The 19,821-nt window shown below is 39.1% G+C and overlaps 1 protein-coding gene across 1 annotated transcript in view; it reads right to left on the minus strand.

Moving 5' to 3' along the window:
• Positions 1 to 19,329, minus strand: part of BOLL (boule homolog, RNA binding protein) — a 33,801-nt gene extending 14,472 nt beyond the window's left edge. The window contains exons 1-6 of the mRNA XM_004601251.3: positions 19,309 to 19,329; positions 14,817 to 14,960; positions 12,036 to 12,127; positions 6,759 to 6,813; positions 5,189 to 5,264; positions 4,640 to 4,767 (exon numbers count right to left, since the gene is read on the minus strand). Coding sequence (XP_004601308.3) covers positions 4,640 to 4,767; positions 5,189 to 5,264; positions 6,759 to 6,813; positions 12,036 to 12,127; positions 14,817 to 14,960; positions 19,309 to 19,329 — 516 coding nt within the window. The remainder of the gene's footprint in view (positions 1 to 4,639; positions 4,768 to 5,188; positions 5,265 to 6,758; positions 6,814 to 12,035; positions 12,128 to 14,816; positions 14,961 to 19,308) is intronic.
• Positions 19,330 to 19,821: the final 492 nt, after the last annotated feature.

Genomic DNA, 19,821 nt, shown 5'->3' on the forward strand with positions numbered 1-19,821 from the left:
GTAACATTTCATCCAGAAAATCAAACTGAAAGGTTAAAAAGAGACATACAATGTACAAAATTCATATAATGCATGTAAGGAAGAAACAAATTACCCCAACAAACTTGAAGGCTATAAAGAGACAGATCATAGGAAAAGAAACCAGAATGAAATATATTTTCAACATCACAGCTACTACCCAAATAAAAAGTAAACCAACATAATATATAATAATTGTGGTACAAAAATACTAAAAGTCTAATAACTTAAAGGGAGATTATAGAGAAATTGAAGTTCATTCACCTGTTGGCTAAAAAATACTTTGAAGAGCTGTTTGGCAACCATTTAAGTGAGAGATAGTTCATACACCAGAAACAGAAAATTCTACTTTTGTGAGTTTATGAAAGCCTTAAATCAAGATAGAGGAAGACAAAAATAAACATAAATAAGCTTAAGAATATTACTTCTTTTTTTCTTCCTTTTTTGGATCACACCCGGCAATGCACAGGGGTTACTCCTGGCTCATGCACTCAGGAATTACTCTCAGTGGTGCTCGGGGGAATGATATGGGATGCTGGGAATTGAACCTGGGTCAGCCACGTTCAAGGCAAACGCCCTACCTGCTGTGCTATCTCTCAAGCCCAAGAGTATTACTTTTGAGTTTAACACTTCATAGGTACTTCTATATTTGGACTGACTCTGAATGTGTCTATTTACTATGCAATGATAGCACAGTGGGTAGGGTGTTTGCCTTGCACATGGCCTACCCGGGTTTGATTCCTCTGTCCCTCTTGGAGAGCCTGGCAAGTTACCAAGAGTATCACACCCGCACAGCAGAGCCTGGCAAACTACCCGTGGCATATTCGATATACCAAAAACAGAAACAACAAGTCTCACAATGGAGATGTTACTGGTGTCTGCTCCAGCAAACTGATGAACAACAGAATGACAGTACTACAGTATTGTTTCTCTCTGACAGTGCTTCTTTTTAGAAGCACACTCACGCCCACTCTAGGCCTCTTTCACTATCATCCTTCTCCTTCTCAATGAAAAGGCATACTTCTCCTTTATGCTGGATCTTGATATAACATTTTATTCTGAAATGTGAACACTATGTGGGGAAACAATTAGATAATTCAAGAAGGCAGTGCCTTTGAGAAACTGGAGCATACAGCAAAAAGTAGCCATATTCGACATAGTAAAAGGAAGAGGGTGAACATTTCATCCAGGAAATCAAACTAAATTACATTATGGTCAAAACTATATATTTAACTTACATTATAATTTTGAATTTAAAAATTAGCCTGGGTTGGAGAAAGAGTACAGTGGGTAGGGCTCTTGCCGTGCATGTGTTAGATCCTGGTTCAATCCTCAGCACCCTATATGATCCCAGTCTAGGAGTGATTCCTGAACCTGGAGTAAGCCCTAAACACAGCAGGGTGTCTTCCCCACAAAAATCTAGAATTTTTTAATGTAAATTTGATCTAGCTGACTATTATTATTCAACTGACTGATTTAACTAAGTAAATAAACAGTAGGGTAAATATTCTTTTTCATCAAGACATAATGACATACAACAATTCTGGGTGTACAATCAAATATATATATTGTGAAATAATCACTAAAATAAATCTAGTTAGTATTTGTCATCATGCAGGAAATTTTTTACTTTTAAAATCCATTGCTATAGTAGTTTCATAAGATGTATTTAAAGCAAATCCACAATATGTCCAAGTTATTTAAACTCTGATTTCTTACATAGTAAGTTAAAATGTGAACACATAATTTTTCATTAGGTTTAAAACTGTTTCATTAAGTTTAAAACACATAAGCAAAAAACTCTGATACCACTGTTCTAGACAGACTCTCAAAAATGCACTCATGATCTGAATGTTCACTATGGTCTGGAGTGCAGAAGAAAGGTAAAATGTGCTGTATCAAAAAGAACAACTACTGCTGGCATGGAAGTGGAGAGAAAGAACTCTCTCTCCCACTAATTGGTGGGGATGCCAACTGGCCCAGTCTTTCTGGAAGAAATATGAACAGTCCTCAAAAACTTAAAAATTGAACTTATACAGGACCAAGTAATACTGCTTTGGAAATATACTCTAGTTGCCCGAAAATACAGTGCAGAAAAACCACCTGCACTCCTATGCTTATTGTGGCACTACTCACAATAACTAGAATCTGGAAACAACACAAGTGTTCAAGAACAGATTAGTGGATAAAGAAACCGTGGTACATTTATACAGTGGAACACTACACAGCTGTTAGAAAAATGAAGTCATGAAATTTGCTTATACATGAATGGTCATGGAGAATATCATGCTGAGTGAAATCAGTCAGAGGGAGAGAGACAAACATAGAATGATTGCACTTACTTGGGGAATATAAAACAACAACATAGATGTGAATAATACTCAAAAACATAGAAACATCCCAGGATAGGTCATATGCAAGGCAAGCGGCCTGTACACTGTACTACTGCTCTGGCCCACATTTAAAGTTTTGCAATTCTTAAAAAATATTTTATTTTATTGTTCACTTTCCTCTATTATTAAACAAGCAGAGAATGTACAAGAAATCATGAAGGAATATGGGAGACAAAGAGAACTTCAGTCCTGCTGCTGCTCATTGAAGGGAGCCTGATTTTCTTTTTTCTTCTTTTTTTTTTTTTTTCGCTTTTTGGGTCACACCCGGCGATGCACAGGGGTTACTCCTGGTTCTACACTCAAGAATTACTCCTCGCGGTGCTCAGGGGACCATATGGGATGCTGGGATTCGAACCCGGGTTGGCCGCGTGCAAGGCAAACGCCCTACCCACTGTGCTATCGCTCCAGCCCCTGGGAGCATGATTTTCTAAGTGTGCAGAGTCAGGTGTGTGGAGCCCTCCAGCACAGAACTTCAAATTTAAGGACTCATTCTATCACTTTAAATTAAAAGGATGCAAGGCTTTTACTAAGGAAACTCTTATTCTTCTACAATCATAAACTTTGTTCCATTTCTTTTTATTTTAAGGATTAAAAGTAAATATAATTTCTTTTGGTAGTACTGTAACAATTGTAACATTGTTATCATCCGATGATATACAGCAAGAGTTTACTCTTAGCTCTGTGCTCAGGGATCACTCCTGGTAGGACTTAGAGGACCATATGGGGTGCCAGAACTGAACCCAGGTTGGCCATGTGTAAGGCTCTAACCACTGTACTATCCACTCCAACCATAAGATAATTATCTTTTAAAGAAGTTTGTGTTATATACTGGATAGTGTAACAGTGATCAATTAAAGTGAAGGTATTAATCAATAAATCGAAGTGAGTTTACTCAAAAACCTACCTGGTGAATGAAAAAAAAGAACAAGTCAACGAATAATATGTTATAACAATATGCTAGAAATTTTGTTTGTGTTAAGTTTTACAAATGAAGTTTCTTTTTTTCATGTTAAAAAAACAAAAAAACAAAGAAACAAGGGCAGGAGGACTGTTTCATGGTTAAGAAGCTTGCCACAAAGGGGGAGAAGGAGTGCAGTAAGGACAAAGAAGGGACCTACATGACAATTATAGTTGGAAATGATCACTCTGGACAAAAAAAACTAAGTGCTGAAAGAGGGTATAGTGATATGCATAATACCCTTTCAATAGCAAACCATAGTGCCTAAAAGGAAAATAAGTGTTTTTTTTTCCCTTTTTGGGTCACACCGGCGATGCACAGGGGTTACTCCTGGCTTTGCACTCAGAAATTACTCCTGGCGGTGGTCAGGGGACCATATGGGATGCTGGGAATCGAACCCAGGCTACCACGTGCAAGGCAAACACCCTACCCGCTGTGCTATCACTCCAGTTCCCTAAAAGGGAAAAAAGAGAGAGAGAAGAAAAATGTCCGCTATAGAGGCAGGCTATGGGCAGCATAGGGGGAGGCGGGTTGGAGGGGAAACTGGGGACACTGGTGGTGGGAAACGTGCACTGGAGTGTTGGAACATTATATGACTGAGACTCAATCATGAACAACTATATCTCATGATGATTTAATAAAAAGTAAGGGTCAAATGTGTCTCAATGGGAAAGTATACTAAATATTATAAAATATCAAAATAGGTAACTAAGATATACTAAGAATACCACGCAGTGATCTAAAAAAAGTATAAACATGGTTAAAACAAGTCAGATATAGTGTTTAAACCCATCCAAAGCAATACTATATTAAGACTGCATACACTTGAAGTAAAAATATGTAAGACAGAGAAAGCTATTTTGCTTTATTTAAGTAGGAAAAAAGATTAAGTGAATAGAAACAGAGACTTCCTGGATTTATCATTTTTTTTTCTTTTTGGGTCACACCTGGCGATGCACAGGGGTTACTTCTGGCTCTGCACTCAGGAATAACCCCTGGCGGTGCTCAGGGGACCATATGGGATGCTGGGAATCGAACCCGGGTGTGCAAGGCAAATGCCCTACCCGTTGTGCTATTGCTCCAGCCCCTGGATTTATCATCCTTTATTTCCTCCTCCTAAAACAACTAAATATGTCAAAATGTTATCATCTATAAACTTGAGTGGTAGTTAAGTGGCTATTATATTATTTATACTTGTCAGCATATAAGTGTTTCATAAATAAAAATTGACAGAAATAGATGAAAATTCTTCTAAAGTAAAATTACTTACAGGCCAAGGTGGTGGTACAGAAGTTACTTCTGGAGTATGAAAATAAGCAACACCATTATGATATGTGTAGGGATATCCAGTAGAAGTTGTTAGATACATAGTTCCAGCTGCTGGCATTATACTGGAACCTAAAGCAAATATTAGTAATTAAAATGTTTAACCTTTAAAAATATACTTTTTGAACACTGGAAAATGTTTATATTGGTGCTTTATTTTCACTTGGCTTTGGGACTCTACTTACAGATTAATTTCCTGTCTGAACATTCTTTAATTTCTAAAATCAATTACTTATACTTTTATGATTTAAACTATTTTACATAAAATATTTAAAAAATATGTAAGCATATAGGATATGTTTAGCATAATTGTTTATGTAAATCTTATGTACAAGCCAAATAACTGAATTATGGCAATTTGTGTAGATATATTTGTTGGTTAACAGCTTTCCTAAAACAATTAAAATAGTATTTTAATGATGTATTCCAAGATTCTAATATTTCATAAAGAAATCTTGCAAAAATAATGAAAAATACTTTAGTTAATACATACGAGGGATCCCTACTTGTTGTTTTCTTATTGCTGGACCAATGTTCAGTTTCTTATCCTTATAATTAAGTTTTTCAGCCTAAAAAAGAGCAATTGAAATTATTTGATTATTTTGGCACTATAATTTATAAACCTAGTAAGGAAAAGTGCATGAAAATTTAAAAAAAATCCTCAGAATATAACATTTTTTGAAAGCAGCAAGCAGAATAGAAAGAGGAAACATTTTTTTGATTTAGGTAGGTCTGCATTTGATTCTTGGATCCAAACTTTGGTCTTAATTCTTCATTCAGAATAGCCAAATCTTTATTCATGGATCCCATATTTTATACTAGTACTTTTATATTTAATACCATGTTTTCCACATCTTTTGTGCTTTTTGTTGGTGATTTTGCTTTTTTTTTTTTTTGATTTTTCGGGTCACACCCGGCAACGCACAGTTATTACTCCTGGCTTTGCTTGCATTCAGGAATTACTCCTGGCGGTGCTGGGGGTCCAAATGGGATGCTGGGAATAAAACCCGGGTTGGCCGAGTGCAAGGCAAACGCCCTACCCTCTGTATTCTCATTTCAGCCCCTGATTTTGCTATTTTAAATACCCACAAGCATAGTACTGAAATGGGTATTACTAAGATAAGAAGATCATCATGTATCTTATGGAGAAAGAATGTTAGACGAGCTCATTTTCAACTATGAGTTAGCACTGGTGGCGCTGAACTACTGTATATTAAATATACTATTTTAAAACAAAAACTCACATAAAACAAAGTTCTGTATTGACTGATAAAAATATTAAAATATTGTGGCAAAAAACTTGAGGGAACCTAGCCTGAATATCTTCTAGGAGCAGCTGGTCATTATTTGTGGTGTTCATGGCAACTTTGTGGGTTTAACAACTATGAATGAGAGTTGATAATGTCTGTCTAACTCGAGTTCTAATTTCTCCTTAAAAATTAGTTATACTTGGCACAATTTTTAAAAAAATTTTATTGAATCACTGTGAGATAGTTACAAGCACGCAATGATCAAACACCCACTCCTTCACCAGTTGGAACAATTTGTTATTCAGAATTTTAGTCTATATTCCTTCTCCAGTAATTATATTAATTTACATAAATTTTTTCATAAGAAGAAAATTTCAGGTAACCTCCATTCACCCTAAGAATCTTTCTACTTTTTTAGTGTTCTTTCTATTTTTTTAGCTTAAGGAGCTAATAATAAACTTTGTTAATGATATGTAGGTATGTTCTTAATTTAAGCAGCAAATAAAATGAAAAATTAAATTATAAATTATAACCTTCATTGTGCAACAATTTAAAATTTGGTTTTCTGCAGATAAAATTTCTCTGTAAACATTTTTTTAATTTGAATTTTTCAGAATTCAATGTCAGCGTTAAAATGTACATAAGTTAAAAACCAAACCTTTTTAGTAATTGATAATTGTATTGGACCTCCATAGAAATGTTTTATTAAAGTTTTAAAGCAACTATTAGTTTATTAAAATACCTTAAAAGATTAGTTTCAAAGAAGGAAGTTCTAAAAATTGGAAGTTAAATAAAAACAATGAAAGATCTTACCTCTTGTAAAATTTTTTGCGCATCTTCTTGAGTTTCAAAAGTGACAAAACCATACCTAAATAAATGCATGAATTATAGTATTAGAATACTATGTTAGAGTCATATTGAGGTTTTAAAACATTTGTTTCTTAAGAATGGGTCACCATCGGAGTTAGAATTCTTCGATGGTATTCCAAACATGAAAAACTTAGAGGAGAATCAGTCACAGTTTAACACTATTTAAACACAATTTAACAGTTTAATCTATAACAGGAATCAGGGGACTAAAATGGGAAAAATCCAAACCAAACCAGATCAAGAGTTTGAGACCTGACTTATACATAAAAAGGAAAGCATGGGATTCATATTAGAGTTTAAAAGTTAGAATGCAATGGATATCTGTTCTGAGCTATAATCACCACTAGTTTTGGGGAGGGGTGCTCATGGAGTAGTAGTAGTTCATCACCACCAGCGCTAAGTCAGTTGAAAATGAGCTCGTCTATCATATTTTCTTTCTCCATAAGGTACATGATGATCTTCTTATCTTAGTAATACCATTTCAGTACTATGCTTATGGGTATTTAAGCCCTGAGGGTCACTCCCTGTGATACTTGGCCTGGTGGATGATTCAGTGCTAGGACCCGAGGACACAATGTTTCTTGGCTCCTGTGTTGTAGGGGCCATGAGGGACACACCTGATGGTGCTGGGTGGCCACCAGACCTATACATGGTAATGACGGGGAGGTCTGTGATAATGGAGATCAAAACAGGGTTGGGCACCACATACTATCTCTGTGCTCCATTATAATCTCCTTTTAAAATAATATTTATTTGATAAATAGGAATAAAATACAATTTTTTTTAAATATTAAAAAATTTCAACACAATGAAGTTTTGCAAATGGAACATTCAAACATTATTAGCACACATAAATCACAGTATCACTGTCATCTCATTGTTCGTCGACTACTCGAGTGGGCACCAGTAATGTCTCTATTCCTCCTAACAATAGGATTTTAGCAGCCTCTCCTTACTCGTCTTTCCCAACAACTGGAGACTCTTTAAGGATCAAGGGAATGAGACCTATCCTTACTGTTTTTGGCATATCGAACACGCCACGGGTAGCGGGTAGCTTGCCTATGTGGGCGGGATACTCTTGGTAGCTTGCCGGGCTCTCTGAGAGGTATGTGTGTGTGTGTGTGTGTGTATATATATATATGTATATGTATATATATACATATACATATATATATGTGTGTGTCTGTGTGTCTGTGTGTGTATGTATGTATGTATAAACACATAAATGGATAAGGAAATTACCTTGCTAATATATTTTTCAAAAAATAAAAAATAGGTATACTCTGTATACTGTATTTGCTTTTATACGCAATTAATAGCTTCAAAGTATAATTTACATGCTGTTTAAGATATAGATACATGACATATGACATGTCCAAAGAGCCAAAAGAGGTAGACAAAAATAGAAGAAACAAAAACATATATCCTCCAAAGTGAAATCTCAATATATGTCACAGGAGGAAACTTTGAGTACTACTAAGTGCACCTGAAATATTTTTCCTTCTGTTCTTAATTACTGCTGTTCGTGTTAGTTTTACTCACAAGATTTTTCTCTTCATTTACTTACCCAAACATTAAATAAAAGTTAAAAATAATTTTCACACTAGAACTTTTTGGCGGAACACATACACCACCCAGCGGGAAAGGAATAAAATACACTTTACAATTTCATGTGTGGTTTTCTTTTTCCTTTGGTTTTTTTTAGGCCACCCTGAACAGTGCTCAGGGCTTACTAGTAGCTCTGAGTTTAGGGATCAATCCTGGTGGTCCTCAGGGAACCATATGGAGTGCTGGGGATCAAACCCTGGTTGGTGGCATGCAAGGCAAGTGCCCTACCCACTGTACCGTCTCTCCAGCCCCTTTCATATGAGGCTTTTCAATTATTAAAAAATGGTTCCTACCAAAAATATTGCAAATTCTGTTTGTCAAATTAAAAAGAGGGACAATATAACTTGCAGACTAATAGTTTGTGGGTCTAAATATGTATGTCATCTCTTTAATAATTTCGATGAAGGATCTCATCTCAAATCTTAAAAGTACCCATCTGTAATATACAATTCCTCACTAACAGAATTTCCTGTGCACATTAGTGGTCTCACTACTATCAATATGCCTCATAAGAAAGAAATCACAATCTGTCAATCTCCATGATCTCATCTATTTTAATTCCACAGTTAAGCTTTTCTTTTTAGGAGGTGGAGGTTTTGGATCACACCCATGGTGCTCAGGGGATACTCCTGGGTCTGTGTTCACGGATTGTTCCTGCAGTGGTTAGGACATGTTTGGGTCAGCAACAGAACCAGGTTTGGCTGTATGTAAGGCAAGTGCTTTGTATTATCTTTCCAGCTCCTACAGTTAAGCATTTCTTTTTTAAAGGAGAGGCTTGGGTCACACCAGCAGTGTTCAGGGCTTTCTTCTCATGGTGTTCTATGGATATCTGTGGTGCTGGGGATCAAATCTGGGTCAGCAAGATGGGACACTTGGTTTGTACTCAGCTTATTCAAATGATATTCCCAGAACCCTATATGGTCCCCAGAGCCTTCCATGAGTGATCCTTGAGTGCAGAGCTAGGAGTAAGCCCTGAGCATGGGTATGGCCTAAAAACAAAACAAAAATCAACCAACCAAAAAACAAAAAAACCTTCTTAAAAGTCAGTAAATTATATATTTTCTCCTCTTAAAATTGGGTTTTGTATATGGAACTCCATTAAAACACCTCTAAAGTTATTAGAAATTAAAAAAAAAACTGAATCACCTTGAGATAGTTACAAAGCTTTCATGATTGAGTTTCAGTCATACAATGATCAAACACACATGCCTCCATCAGTGTGCATTTCCCACCACCAATGTCCCCAGTGTCCCTCCTGCCACCCTTACCCCACCCTACCCCCTGCCTCTATGGCAGACAATTTCCTTTTTACTCTCTCTCTACTTTTGGGCCTTATGGTTTACAATATAGATACTGAGAGGCCATCATGTCTGGTCCTTTATCTACTTTCAGCACATATCTCCCATCCTGAGTGATCCCTCCAATCATCATAGACTTAGTGGTCCCTTCTCTATCCCAGCTGCCTTCTCTCCCAGCTCATGAGGCAGGCTTCCAACTGTGGAGCAATTTTCCTGGCCCTTGTCTCTAATGTCCTTGGGTATTAGTCTTCTATTATGTTATTTTATATTCCACAAGTGAGTGCAGTCGTTCTATGTCTGTCCCTCTCTTTCTAACTCATTTCACTTAGCATGATACTCTCCAAGTCATTCCTTGATAAACCCTATTTATTTGTTCTCCCTCTTTATTTTCTTTAATACAGCAATTAAAAATTATTCTCATTAGAGTTCTCTTAACAGTCTTGAAATTAGGTTTCCAAGACAAAACAATCTACTTTTTAAAAAAAATTTATTGAATCACTGTGAGATAGTTACAAGCTTTCATATTTGGGTTACAATATCACAATGATAAGACACCCATCCCTCCACCAGTGCACATTCCCCACCACCAATATCCCGGGTATAACCTCCCTTTTCCCACCCTCACCCTGCCTCTATGGCAGACAATATTCCCCATACTCTCTCTACTTTTGGGCATTGTAGCTTGTAACACAGACACTGAGAGGTCATCATATTTAGTCCATTATCTATTTTCGCCATGCATCTCCCATCCCAACTAGTTCCTCCAGTCATCAGTTTCTTAGTGATCCCTTCTCAATTCTATCTGCCTTCTCCCCTCCGCTCATAAAACAGTGTTCCAGCTATGGGGCAATCCCCCTGGCCCTTGTATCTACTGTCCTTGGGTGTCAGCCTCATGTGATGTTATTTTATACTCCACAAATGATTGCAGTCCCATTATGTCTGTCCCTCTCTTTCTGACTCATCTCACTTAGCACGATACTCTCCATGTCTATCCATTTATAAACAAATGTCATGACTTCATCTCTCCTAACAGCTGCATAGTATTCCATTGTGTAGATGTACCAAAGTTTCTTTAACCAGTCATCTGTTTTAGGGCACTCGGGTTGTTTCCAGATTTTGGCTATTGTGAACATTGCTGCAATGAACATATAGGTACAGATGTCATTTCTACTGTGCTTTTTTGCATCCTCGGGATATATTCCCAGTAGTGGTATTGCGGGGTCATATGGAAGCTCAATTTCTAGTTTTTGAAGGACTGACTGTCCATATTGTTAAGAATCTATATTCTTTAATGTCAGGTTTTTTTTGTAAAAAAATTTATGGTCTAAAGCAGATATACAACTTAAAAAGTGTATGATTCTCTATCACAAACCATAATGTCTAAAATGAGATAAAGAGAAGAGAGGTGCCTTCCAGCCAGACTGGAGTGGGAGGGTGGCTTGAAGAGGTAGGAGGGAAACTGGGACACTGATGCTGGAAAATTACACTGATGGAGGGATGTGTGTTGGAACACTATATGACTGAAATGCAATCATGAACAATTTTGTAATGCTCTATCTCAAAAATAAACTGACATTAAAGAATGTAGATTTTTAGTCTTGAAGACCTAATTTCTAGATTGTTAAGAGAACTCTAATGAGAATTATTTTTAATTGTTTTATTAATCATACACATTAAGTGCTTGCTAGTTAATATATTACATAATCCCTTAGCCTATACAAGAGTAATTTCCCAACAAACTGAGAGTAATATATTATTGGCTTTTCTCCAAAATAGAGATAAGCAGGACACGAAAAGGTAGAATAAAAAAAGAAAGGCATGAAATTACCCCTTTAAAATGAAGGGCAGGAACCACTCTGGGATTAGAACTATTATTCCCAGGGGAAAGGTGTTCTCTCTCTCTCTCTCTCTCTCTCTCTCTCTCTCTCTCTCTCTCTCTCTCTCTGCCTTACCTTCCTGCGTGCCTGTGGTATGATTCTGTGTCTGTATAATCTATTCAAAGATACTTGTCCTTTTCCTTTGTAAACTGCATTTGACTTGGATTAAACCAAATAAAACAACAAAAATAAAATAAAAGGATGGTCTGGGAGATACAGTTCAAAGGGCTGGAGCACATGCTATGCATGTAGGAGACCCAAGTTCACTCCCTGGCACCACATGGTCCTCTGGGTTCCAAGCTGAGTAGGCTCTGAGCATTACTGATATGAACTTTCCCATAAATAAAAAAGCAGTACAAGTTAGCATACAAGACCTAACAACCCAATAAAAATGCAATAGTACAATTGTTAACTCTGTTATCTATAATGATACCAACCCTTTGGACACTCCAGCTCTGTCATTTACAATCTTCACTTCTTTTACAGAGCCATACTGGGAAAAAAATTTTCTTAAGTCATTTTCATTTGTCTAAAGGCATAAAAAAAAACACCATGAAAAACTTTCAATGAAAGATGAAACAACTTAAATTTGCTTTAAAAGACATAAAAGGTTATATATTAATAATATAGATATAAAAATACTTTCATCAAAAAAGGCTTGAAACCACAAAATAATTAAAATCAACATTCTTTACTTCATCAATTGTTGTTAAACTATTTTACATAAAATTAAAAATAAATCTGAATTAACAAAACTACAAAAAAAGCCCACTAGAACTGTTTTATACTTCATAAGTAATTTTTTTAATTAGTTATAATTGAAAAGGGCATTTGCTATTAGTTCTTGTGACATGGCAGTAGAAATAGGTTTTGTTCGCCTATAATAGTCACTCTATATTAATCAGCATATTGTCCAATAAGACAATATGGCAACTTGTCTTGCCAAAAAATATAACTACAAAAGTAATGAGTTTAATCTGTGATACAAATGGAAAGGTCACAAGACTTGACACTTTATCTGTAACTCAATATACATATTAGCTATACAGGTATGATATTAAAATAAAAATCTGAGCTATAATTACTACAAAATTCAAGATAGCTACAAAGATGATTTGATATATCTAATTTTAGTTGAAACTGTCTCAGTTTATATCACCTTTTCTAGAGTATTGTTAAGTTCACAGCAATTTTATTGTCTATTGTAGCTGTTTGTCCTAAAAATAACTTTAAATACTATTAGAAAAATGTTTCTTTTTATATAGAGAGGAAAAGACATGCCTAAGAGCAGAGCTATAACTCAAGTTATGGAACGAGTGATGAAAAGGATTTCTATATTAGAAAATTTGAAACAAAACTTTTGTTAAAAAATTACTAGCTCAATTTTTTTAGAATATTCACTGAAAATTTAAGGGGACAGAAAATTAAGATGATTAAATATTGGACCAGGGATGTGACTCAGTGGCAGAGTTCAATCCCTGGTATAAAAACAAAGGTTAAATGTTAAATGGGATAGGCTTTTGGCTTCTGAAAATAAGAGGTTAAAAAATTTAAAGTCTGCTAGCCGCTTCAAAAAAACTATTTACTTGATGGCATTTCAGTGGTTTCAGAAAAGGTATGAAAGTGACTTGAAGTTACTTTAAAACTATGACTGCATTGGCCCCGAGTTTACATTGAAGCTGGTAAGACTTCATTAACCTAGAATAACCTAGCTTTACAAATGTTTACATAAACTTACAATTTATTGAAAATTATGCTAAGATATTATAATCTATTATGAATAATACTAAAATTGCAATACTAAAATATGATTAGCAATATTTCCTCAAAACAACATCTTTTTGAAAAAGCAGTAAGAAGTAATTCTTCCTGCTTTAGTAATCTAATAATATAATTAATTCTCATCATTTTGACAAATATTTATCTTAAGAAAAAAGAATTTTATCCAAATTGTGATAGGGAAATTATTAGTGATAAATGTCAAATATTAAGGTTTTTTAAATTAAGAAAGATGACTGACTCCTTAATATTAAATACATAACATGAGAGCTTGGAAATTCTATATATTCACTTGTCCATGCATACTTTCCTATTGTTGTTTATGAAGATCTTACAAAATATCTTACAAATGAGTGAAATGGCTGATTATTTAATATCTAAGCTACTGAGAGTATCTCGCCTGCACGGCAGAGCCTGGCAACCTACCCATGGCGTATTCGATATGCCAAAAACAGTAACAAGTCTCACAATGGAGATGTTACTGGTGCCCACTTGAGCAAATCGATGAGCAACAGGATGACAGTGATACAGTGATACTATAAAATGACATATTCTATCAAGGGCACAAGTCATTTTTAGTAATAAAATTATGAATTAGCTGATTAAAAGCATTTGCAAAAGATGGAGAACTCAAGAAAAAAGAAAAGTTGGGATGAAGAAACTGAATTTCTTAGGATTAAGTTTGCGGAATTTAAAAAATAAATCTGGCCTTCATTTTTTTCTTTCATTATTGTTTATGAGCCACAGATGGTGGTGCTCTGGGGACCATGAGGAACCAGGATTGATCCCAGGACTCTGACTTATAAAGCATGCAATCAACCCATTGAGCTATTTTTCCAGCCTCTGAATCTTCTTTTGACAAAATTAAAATCTCTTATATGGCCCACTGGAATTCTAGACCAGAAATTATAACTGGTCTGGTATAGTTAAATATAGCTAAATGAAGAATATGGAGCTATAGTTTTTCCCTATTGCTAAGTAACTGGGAGTCTATAAAATCACTGTTATCACTGTCATCCCGTTGTTCATCGATTTGCTGGAGTGGGCACCGGTAACGTCTCCATTGTGAGACTTGCTGTTAACTGTTTTTGGCATATTGAATATGCCATGAGTATCTTGCTGGGCTCTCCAGGAGGGACGGAGGAATCAAACCTGGGTCGGCCTCGTGCAAGACAAACGCCCTACCCGCTGTGTTATTGCTCTAGCCCTATAAAATCTAAACCTTATTTTTCTTGGATGTGAAATTGGACAGTTATATATGCTTTATTTTACATATATTGCTATTGTAAACATTCTTTATATTAAGACAATTTGAAGCCTACTAATCACTATACTAGTAGTAAATACATTATTTTTATAATTGGACAAAAACATTCTGCTAAATAAAATAACTTGTTATGCAAAAAGACACACTAATATAGAATTTGAAAAATAGGTACCTTAAAGTCAATTCCTCCTACAAAGATGCGATTAGGGATCACTGTTCCATATCTTGGGGCACTTGTTGAGTTATTCAGAGGCACAGGTGACACAGGATTAGGGGATGGAGATAATGAATCTGTTTGCGTCTGATTTGATGTCTGCTGTAAAATAAAGTTCTTTTAAACTTTCAGCATTTTAAGTCTGAAATTACCTTTCAAAAAACACAAGCCATTTAGACTTCAAATGTATGACTTTAAACTGTAGGGTTTTAGACTTTACTTTTATTTTAATATTATGAAGATTTTAATTAGTTAATAGTTTCTGGGGGCAACAAAAATATAAAAAACTTAGAATTTACTCCAATACAGAGTGCCTTGAATACATTATTCAAATATTCTTATTAATTATTGTTAAACTTGTTATTCAAACATTATACATAATGAACAATATTAAACTCAAAAATAACTCTGAGGAAGAGCAAAGGAGACAGCTGAAGCTGGTCTGGTGTTAAGCGTTGGCTGGAACTCACATCTGTGCCGTTATCTTGTAAACAGAACACCAACATCATATAAGAAAACTCTGATTGTGGTGAAGATAAAACTAAGACCACTTAATAAACATGTCTGCAAAAAAAAAAAAAAAGAAAAGAAAAAAGAAAGGCTCTGGGCCAAAAATAAAAGCACTGTCTAAACTGCAAGAATCACTAAATATCCCTCCATCTTATATAAAAGAGTATGTAAGTTTCTTCTTTTCTTTACCAATCTTCAGCCTAAGTTGGTTCTTCTTGCTTTCTAGATAAGAACTAAGATACACAATTGTAGAATTATTCCTATTTCCCATCAATATGAACTTCAGAGGAAAGTTCTTATTCCTCAAACCATCTCTAAAATTTGCTTACAACAAATCTAAATCCTTTAATGAGCACTGTTACACCCTTTTATGGAGAGGATTCAGGGTAGTGTTCCTCCTCGTAAGGATTATTCAATAAAACCAATTTAATTAATCTCTGAATGTGTTCCTGTACAGGTATTGGCTATAGGGCACAGACAAGTTAATAAACTTTGACGTTCAAGTAAGTAATTTCTCAGTTCTCAAATCAAAAAAATTTAAGTGGTTCTCAAGTTAAAAAATTTTAAATGGTCAGATTGGATTTCATAAAATATAGATTAAATTTCATAAAATTATATACGTATAACTAACAATAAAGTTCAGTATTTATTGATATGCTCTTCTATATTTAGGAGAATCTTCTATATTTAGGTTTTTTGCCACACTAGGCAGTGCTTGGTGGCTGCTGCCAGTAATCTCTGGGGACCAGTTAGTTGTACTGGACACTAAGGTAGGTTGGCCATTCGAAAGGAAAGTGCCTTAACCTCTGTGGTCTTTTTCCAGTCCCAGTAAACTAAATTCAGATGTTCAACAAATATTAACAAATAGGCTTTTGTACTATGACAAAACAGTGAACTAATGTACATCTTAAAAACAAATCCCCACTATACTTGAGTATAGAATTTTGAAGAGAAATTGAATAAAACTTTGCTAATTATTTCTTTCTGGGAGCACTAAATAAGTTTCTGAGACAGTCTAACACACTAAAGGAATAATCCAAGAAGTTTACTGGACTGGAGAGTCCAGGAAGTAAGGCATGAGGCTGAACAGGACCTACTCTGGCACTCCACATGCTCATCCCAGTCCACCCTGAGCACAACTGGGTGTGGTGCCAAAACAACCATCACCCCTCCCTTAATAACGCTGAGAGTTTGAGTTTCTAATTTCAATTCTCTGAGCAATAAAAATGAATTTCAAACCGGTAACAGAGGTTTTTTTTTCACATCTATTCTCTTTATCAGCTATTAATAACACCAAAATCCCTAATTTCCTTAAGAATTTCAGAGAAGAAAAGGCCAGGCCAAGGGTGGTGAGCATTCCAGTCTCCATCTAGTTTCTGACTGGGAGGGAGAGGGACTATTTCCTAATAACGCAGTTCATAAAGACATATACTGAACTACAAAAAAAAAAAACCCAAAAACCAAAGAACAAAAAACGATCACATTTAAAAATTATGATGTATATTCATATTCTCTGGGGATCTGGATGTGATTAGTAATTTAAGTCACTTGTAGAAACGGTGGCCTCAGAATGAAAGATTCTGGGATGCCTTGTTTTATTTATCACCTCTGGATTTGTTGTGCTAGAAATAATAAACAGAATAAAATGAAACAAAAAACTGTCACTTATCAGAGGTGTGAGAGGAAAGAGTGTCACATTTTCAATCTTGAGAAATGAAACAATATTGAGGAAAAAATTAACTTTCATATCCACTTCCCTACACTCTGAGGTTTCTAAGGTGCCACTCTATTACCGGCTTAAAGAGTCTCCCCCACCCCTCCCCCCACTCCCCTAATCGCCACTTTTCAATATGCTATGATGTTTGTCTCTTTCACCATCAGGTGCATGAGGAAAGGGCTTGGCCTGTTGACTGCCTCATCTAAAGACGAAGTGATGAGACACAGCATGAGAATCAATCACTTATTGGTTGAAGGAATACATAAGGAATCAATTTTACCAGCTCACCCTACGTCAGCCCTTATCCTGGGGGGTTTAAGGATACTTTTCAGGGGCCAGAGCGATAGCACTGGGTTAAGGCATTTGCCTTGCAAGAAGCCCACTAGGGTCCGATCCCCCGACACCCCACACGACCCCCCGAGCACCTCCAGGAGTGATCTCTGGAGGTGGCCACAAAACCAACCACTACAATCAAGGGGCCGGAGAGATTGTACCAGGTTAAGGCACTTGCCTTGCATGTGGCCGACCCTGGTTCCATCTCCGGCATCCCATACGGTTCCCCGAGCCCGTCAGGAGTGATTCCTGAGTGAAGGGCAAGGAATAAACCCTAAGCACCACAAGAGGGGTGTGTTCTCCCAAACAAACAAACGAAAGAAAACATGGTGACGGATGGGGCAGAGCAATAGTAGGGCGGGTAGGATGTTTGCCTTCCATGTGGCCGATCCGGGTTCAATCCCCAAGCCCCACCAGGAGTTATTCCTGAGCACAGAATCAAGAGTTCAATCCTAAGCAGCATTGGGTGTGGCCCCCCTAAAATAAAAAAATCAAAATCAGAAAACAAGACACCCTCTCTAAGACCCACAAATGTGTTCGTGAGGCCGGACAGTACAGCGGCCAGAGGTGAGCCCCATCATGAGCGACCCCCTGGGCGCACAACCAGAAACGAAGCCCTGATCACCGTCGGGTTTCCCTGCTTCCCGCCTCCCGCTTCCCGGCAACCTGAGCAAAAAATACAACCAGAATATGTCCATCACTGCCAAGGGCAAAGGCAGAAGGCTCTTTGGAGGTTCGTGGTGCACCCGGCTAAACCCCAAAGCAAGCCTCAAAACTTGAAGGCGGGGATTTTACAAACCTAAGAAAGGCCCCGAGGCAGGTGCGCCCAGGTTGGAAGAAAGGGTGCTTAGCTTAGTCAAAAAAGTCCCCGCGCGGTTCCACACTGCCAACGTTGCCCCCGGAGGCAGGGGCCCTGCTCCTGCCACCTCCCCCTCGGAACTAGCCTGGAGACGGGTCCTCTACTTTGCCACCCAGCACCACGGGAAGAGGGCGGGCTAACCGTCGCAGTCACGGCTTCGGCGCTCCGTCCCCTCCGAGGCCAACAAGTCGAGGCGCTGGGGGAGATGGCCGCGGCCACAACCTCCTCGGGTTCTCTCGGGTCATCGTGAACTTGGGCACTGACACGGGGATCCACCCCCTCCCCACCAAAGTGCGGGAGGGAAAAGAAGGCTAGCCAGCGAGAAATTTTGTCCCGCAAACCCGCCAGCAGCAGTGGCGGGAACCCTCAACGGCACCGACCGGGACGTCGGCCTCGTGTGCAGCCCCCTCGGCCGGGCCTCGCGTGGGGCGCGCTGATTGGCCGCCGGCCGGCTGCGGGGCGGGGCGCGGCGGCACGTTGCCGTGGCTCCTCCCCCGCCGGCTCGGCTCTGCCTCCGGCACGGCCTGGCCCCGACCCGCGGTGGGGGGGCGGGGAGGCGTGTCCACCTGCTCCCGGAGCACCCGCTGTGGTCCGATAGCCCCGGGGGCGCCCTCCGGGGCCTCCTCTTTCTCGCCTCCGGCTATCTGGGAAGAGGAGGCGGCAGCCGCCAGGGTTACCCTCGGCTGTAGGCCACCCGCGCCGCCGCCGTCGAGCTGAAACGAGCGTCAAAGACGCGCTCCGGCCCAGTTTCGGCGGGAAAGCTGTTTCCGCCACCCCAGCCCGGCCCGCCGCACCCCCGAAACCTCCCGAAGTCGCTGCTGGCTTCTCTGCCCACCGGTCTCCAGTCGAGTCCCGGGCAGTGGGGGACCGCAGCTTCCCCACGGAGCTTGCAAGGGCGGCCCGGCTCTCGAGGCGGCCGCGGGCGCGCCCCGTCCACCTTTCTTCCCAACGAAACCGCAGCCTGGAAGGCACCAGTCCCCCGGGGGGAGGGGTCACCGTGATGCTCTTTCACACGACTCACGGGTACTCACCGCCCGGGACTCGGTCTCCATCTTCCTCTCCACGTTTCGAAAACCGGGCTTGAGGGGGGAGTTGAGGGGGATGGGGGGGGGGGAGGAAACGACACAAACCCCCTCAAGCGTGAAAGCACCTTCACGCCGAGGGGAGCATCACCAAGTTTCCCGCCCAAGACTCTCTCCCCCTGGCGGTGGCCGCGACGATGGCAGCTGCAGGGGCGCAGGCTCGGACCCCCGGGGCCTGAACCTGCCACCCGAGGTGGGGGTGGGGAGTGGCTGGCGACAGTCGCCTCGGGCCGCGGGGCAGGCGCAGCAGCTCGGGCAGGGCGCGGGTGGGCGGGCGCCTTTCGGCCGTGGCCCCTTGGTCGCCGGATCGGGCTGTCTCAGGGACAGTGAGTGGCTGCAGCGGGTTGGTGAGCGCGGGGTGTGCGAGGTCGGGGGGGCCTCTCTCGTGCTTTCCGGCCCTGCGGTACTCCACGCAGCGCATGCCTGTGTCCCTCTGCTACGGAGCCCCGGCGGCCTCTTGGA

The sequence above is a fragment of the Sorex araneus genome, chromosome X (genome assembly GCF_027595985.1).
Source record: "Sorex araneus isolate mSorAra2 chromosome X, mSorAra2.pri, whole genome shotgun sequence".
NCBI lineage: Eukaryota > Metazoa > Chordata > Mammalia > Eulipotyphla > Soricidae > Sorex > Sorex araneus.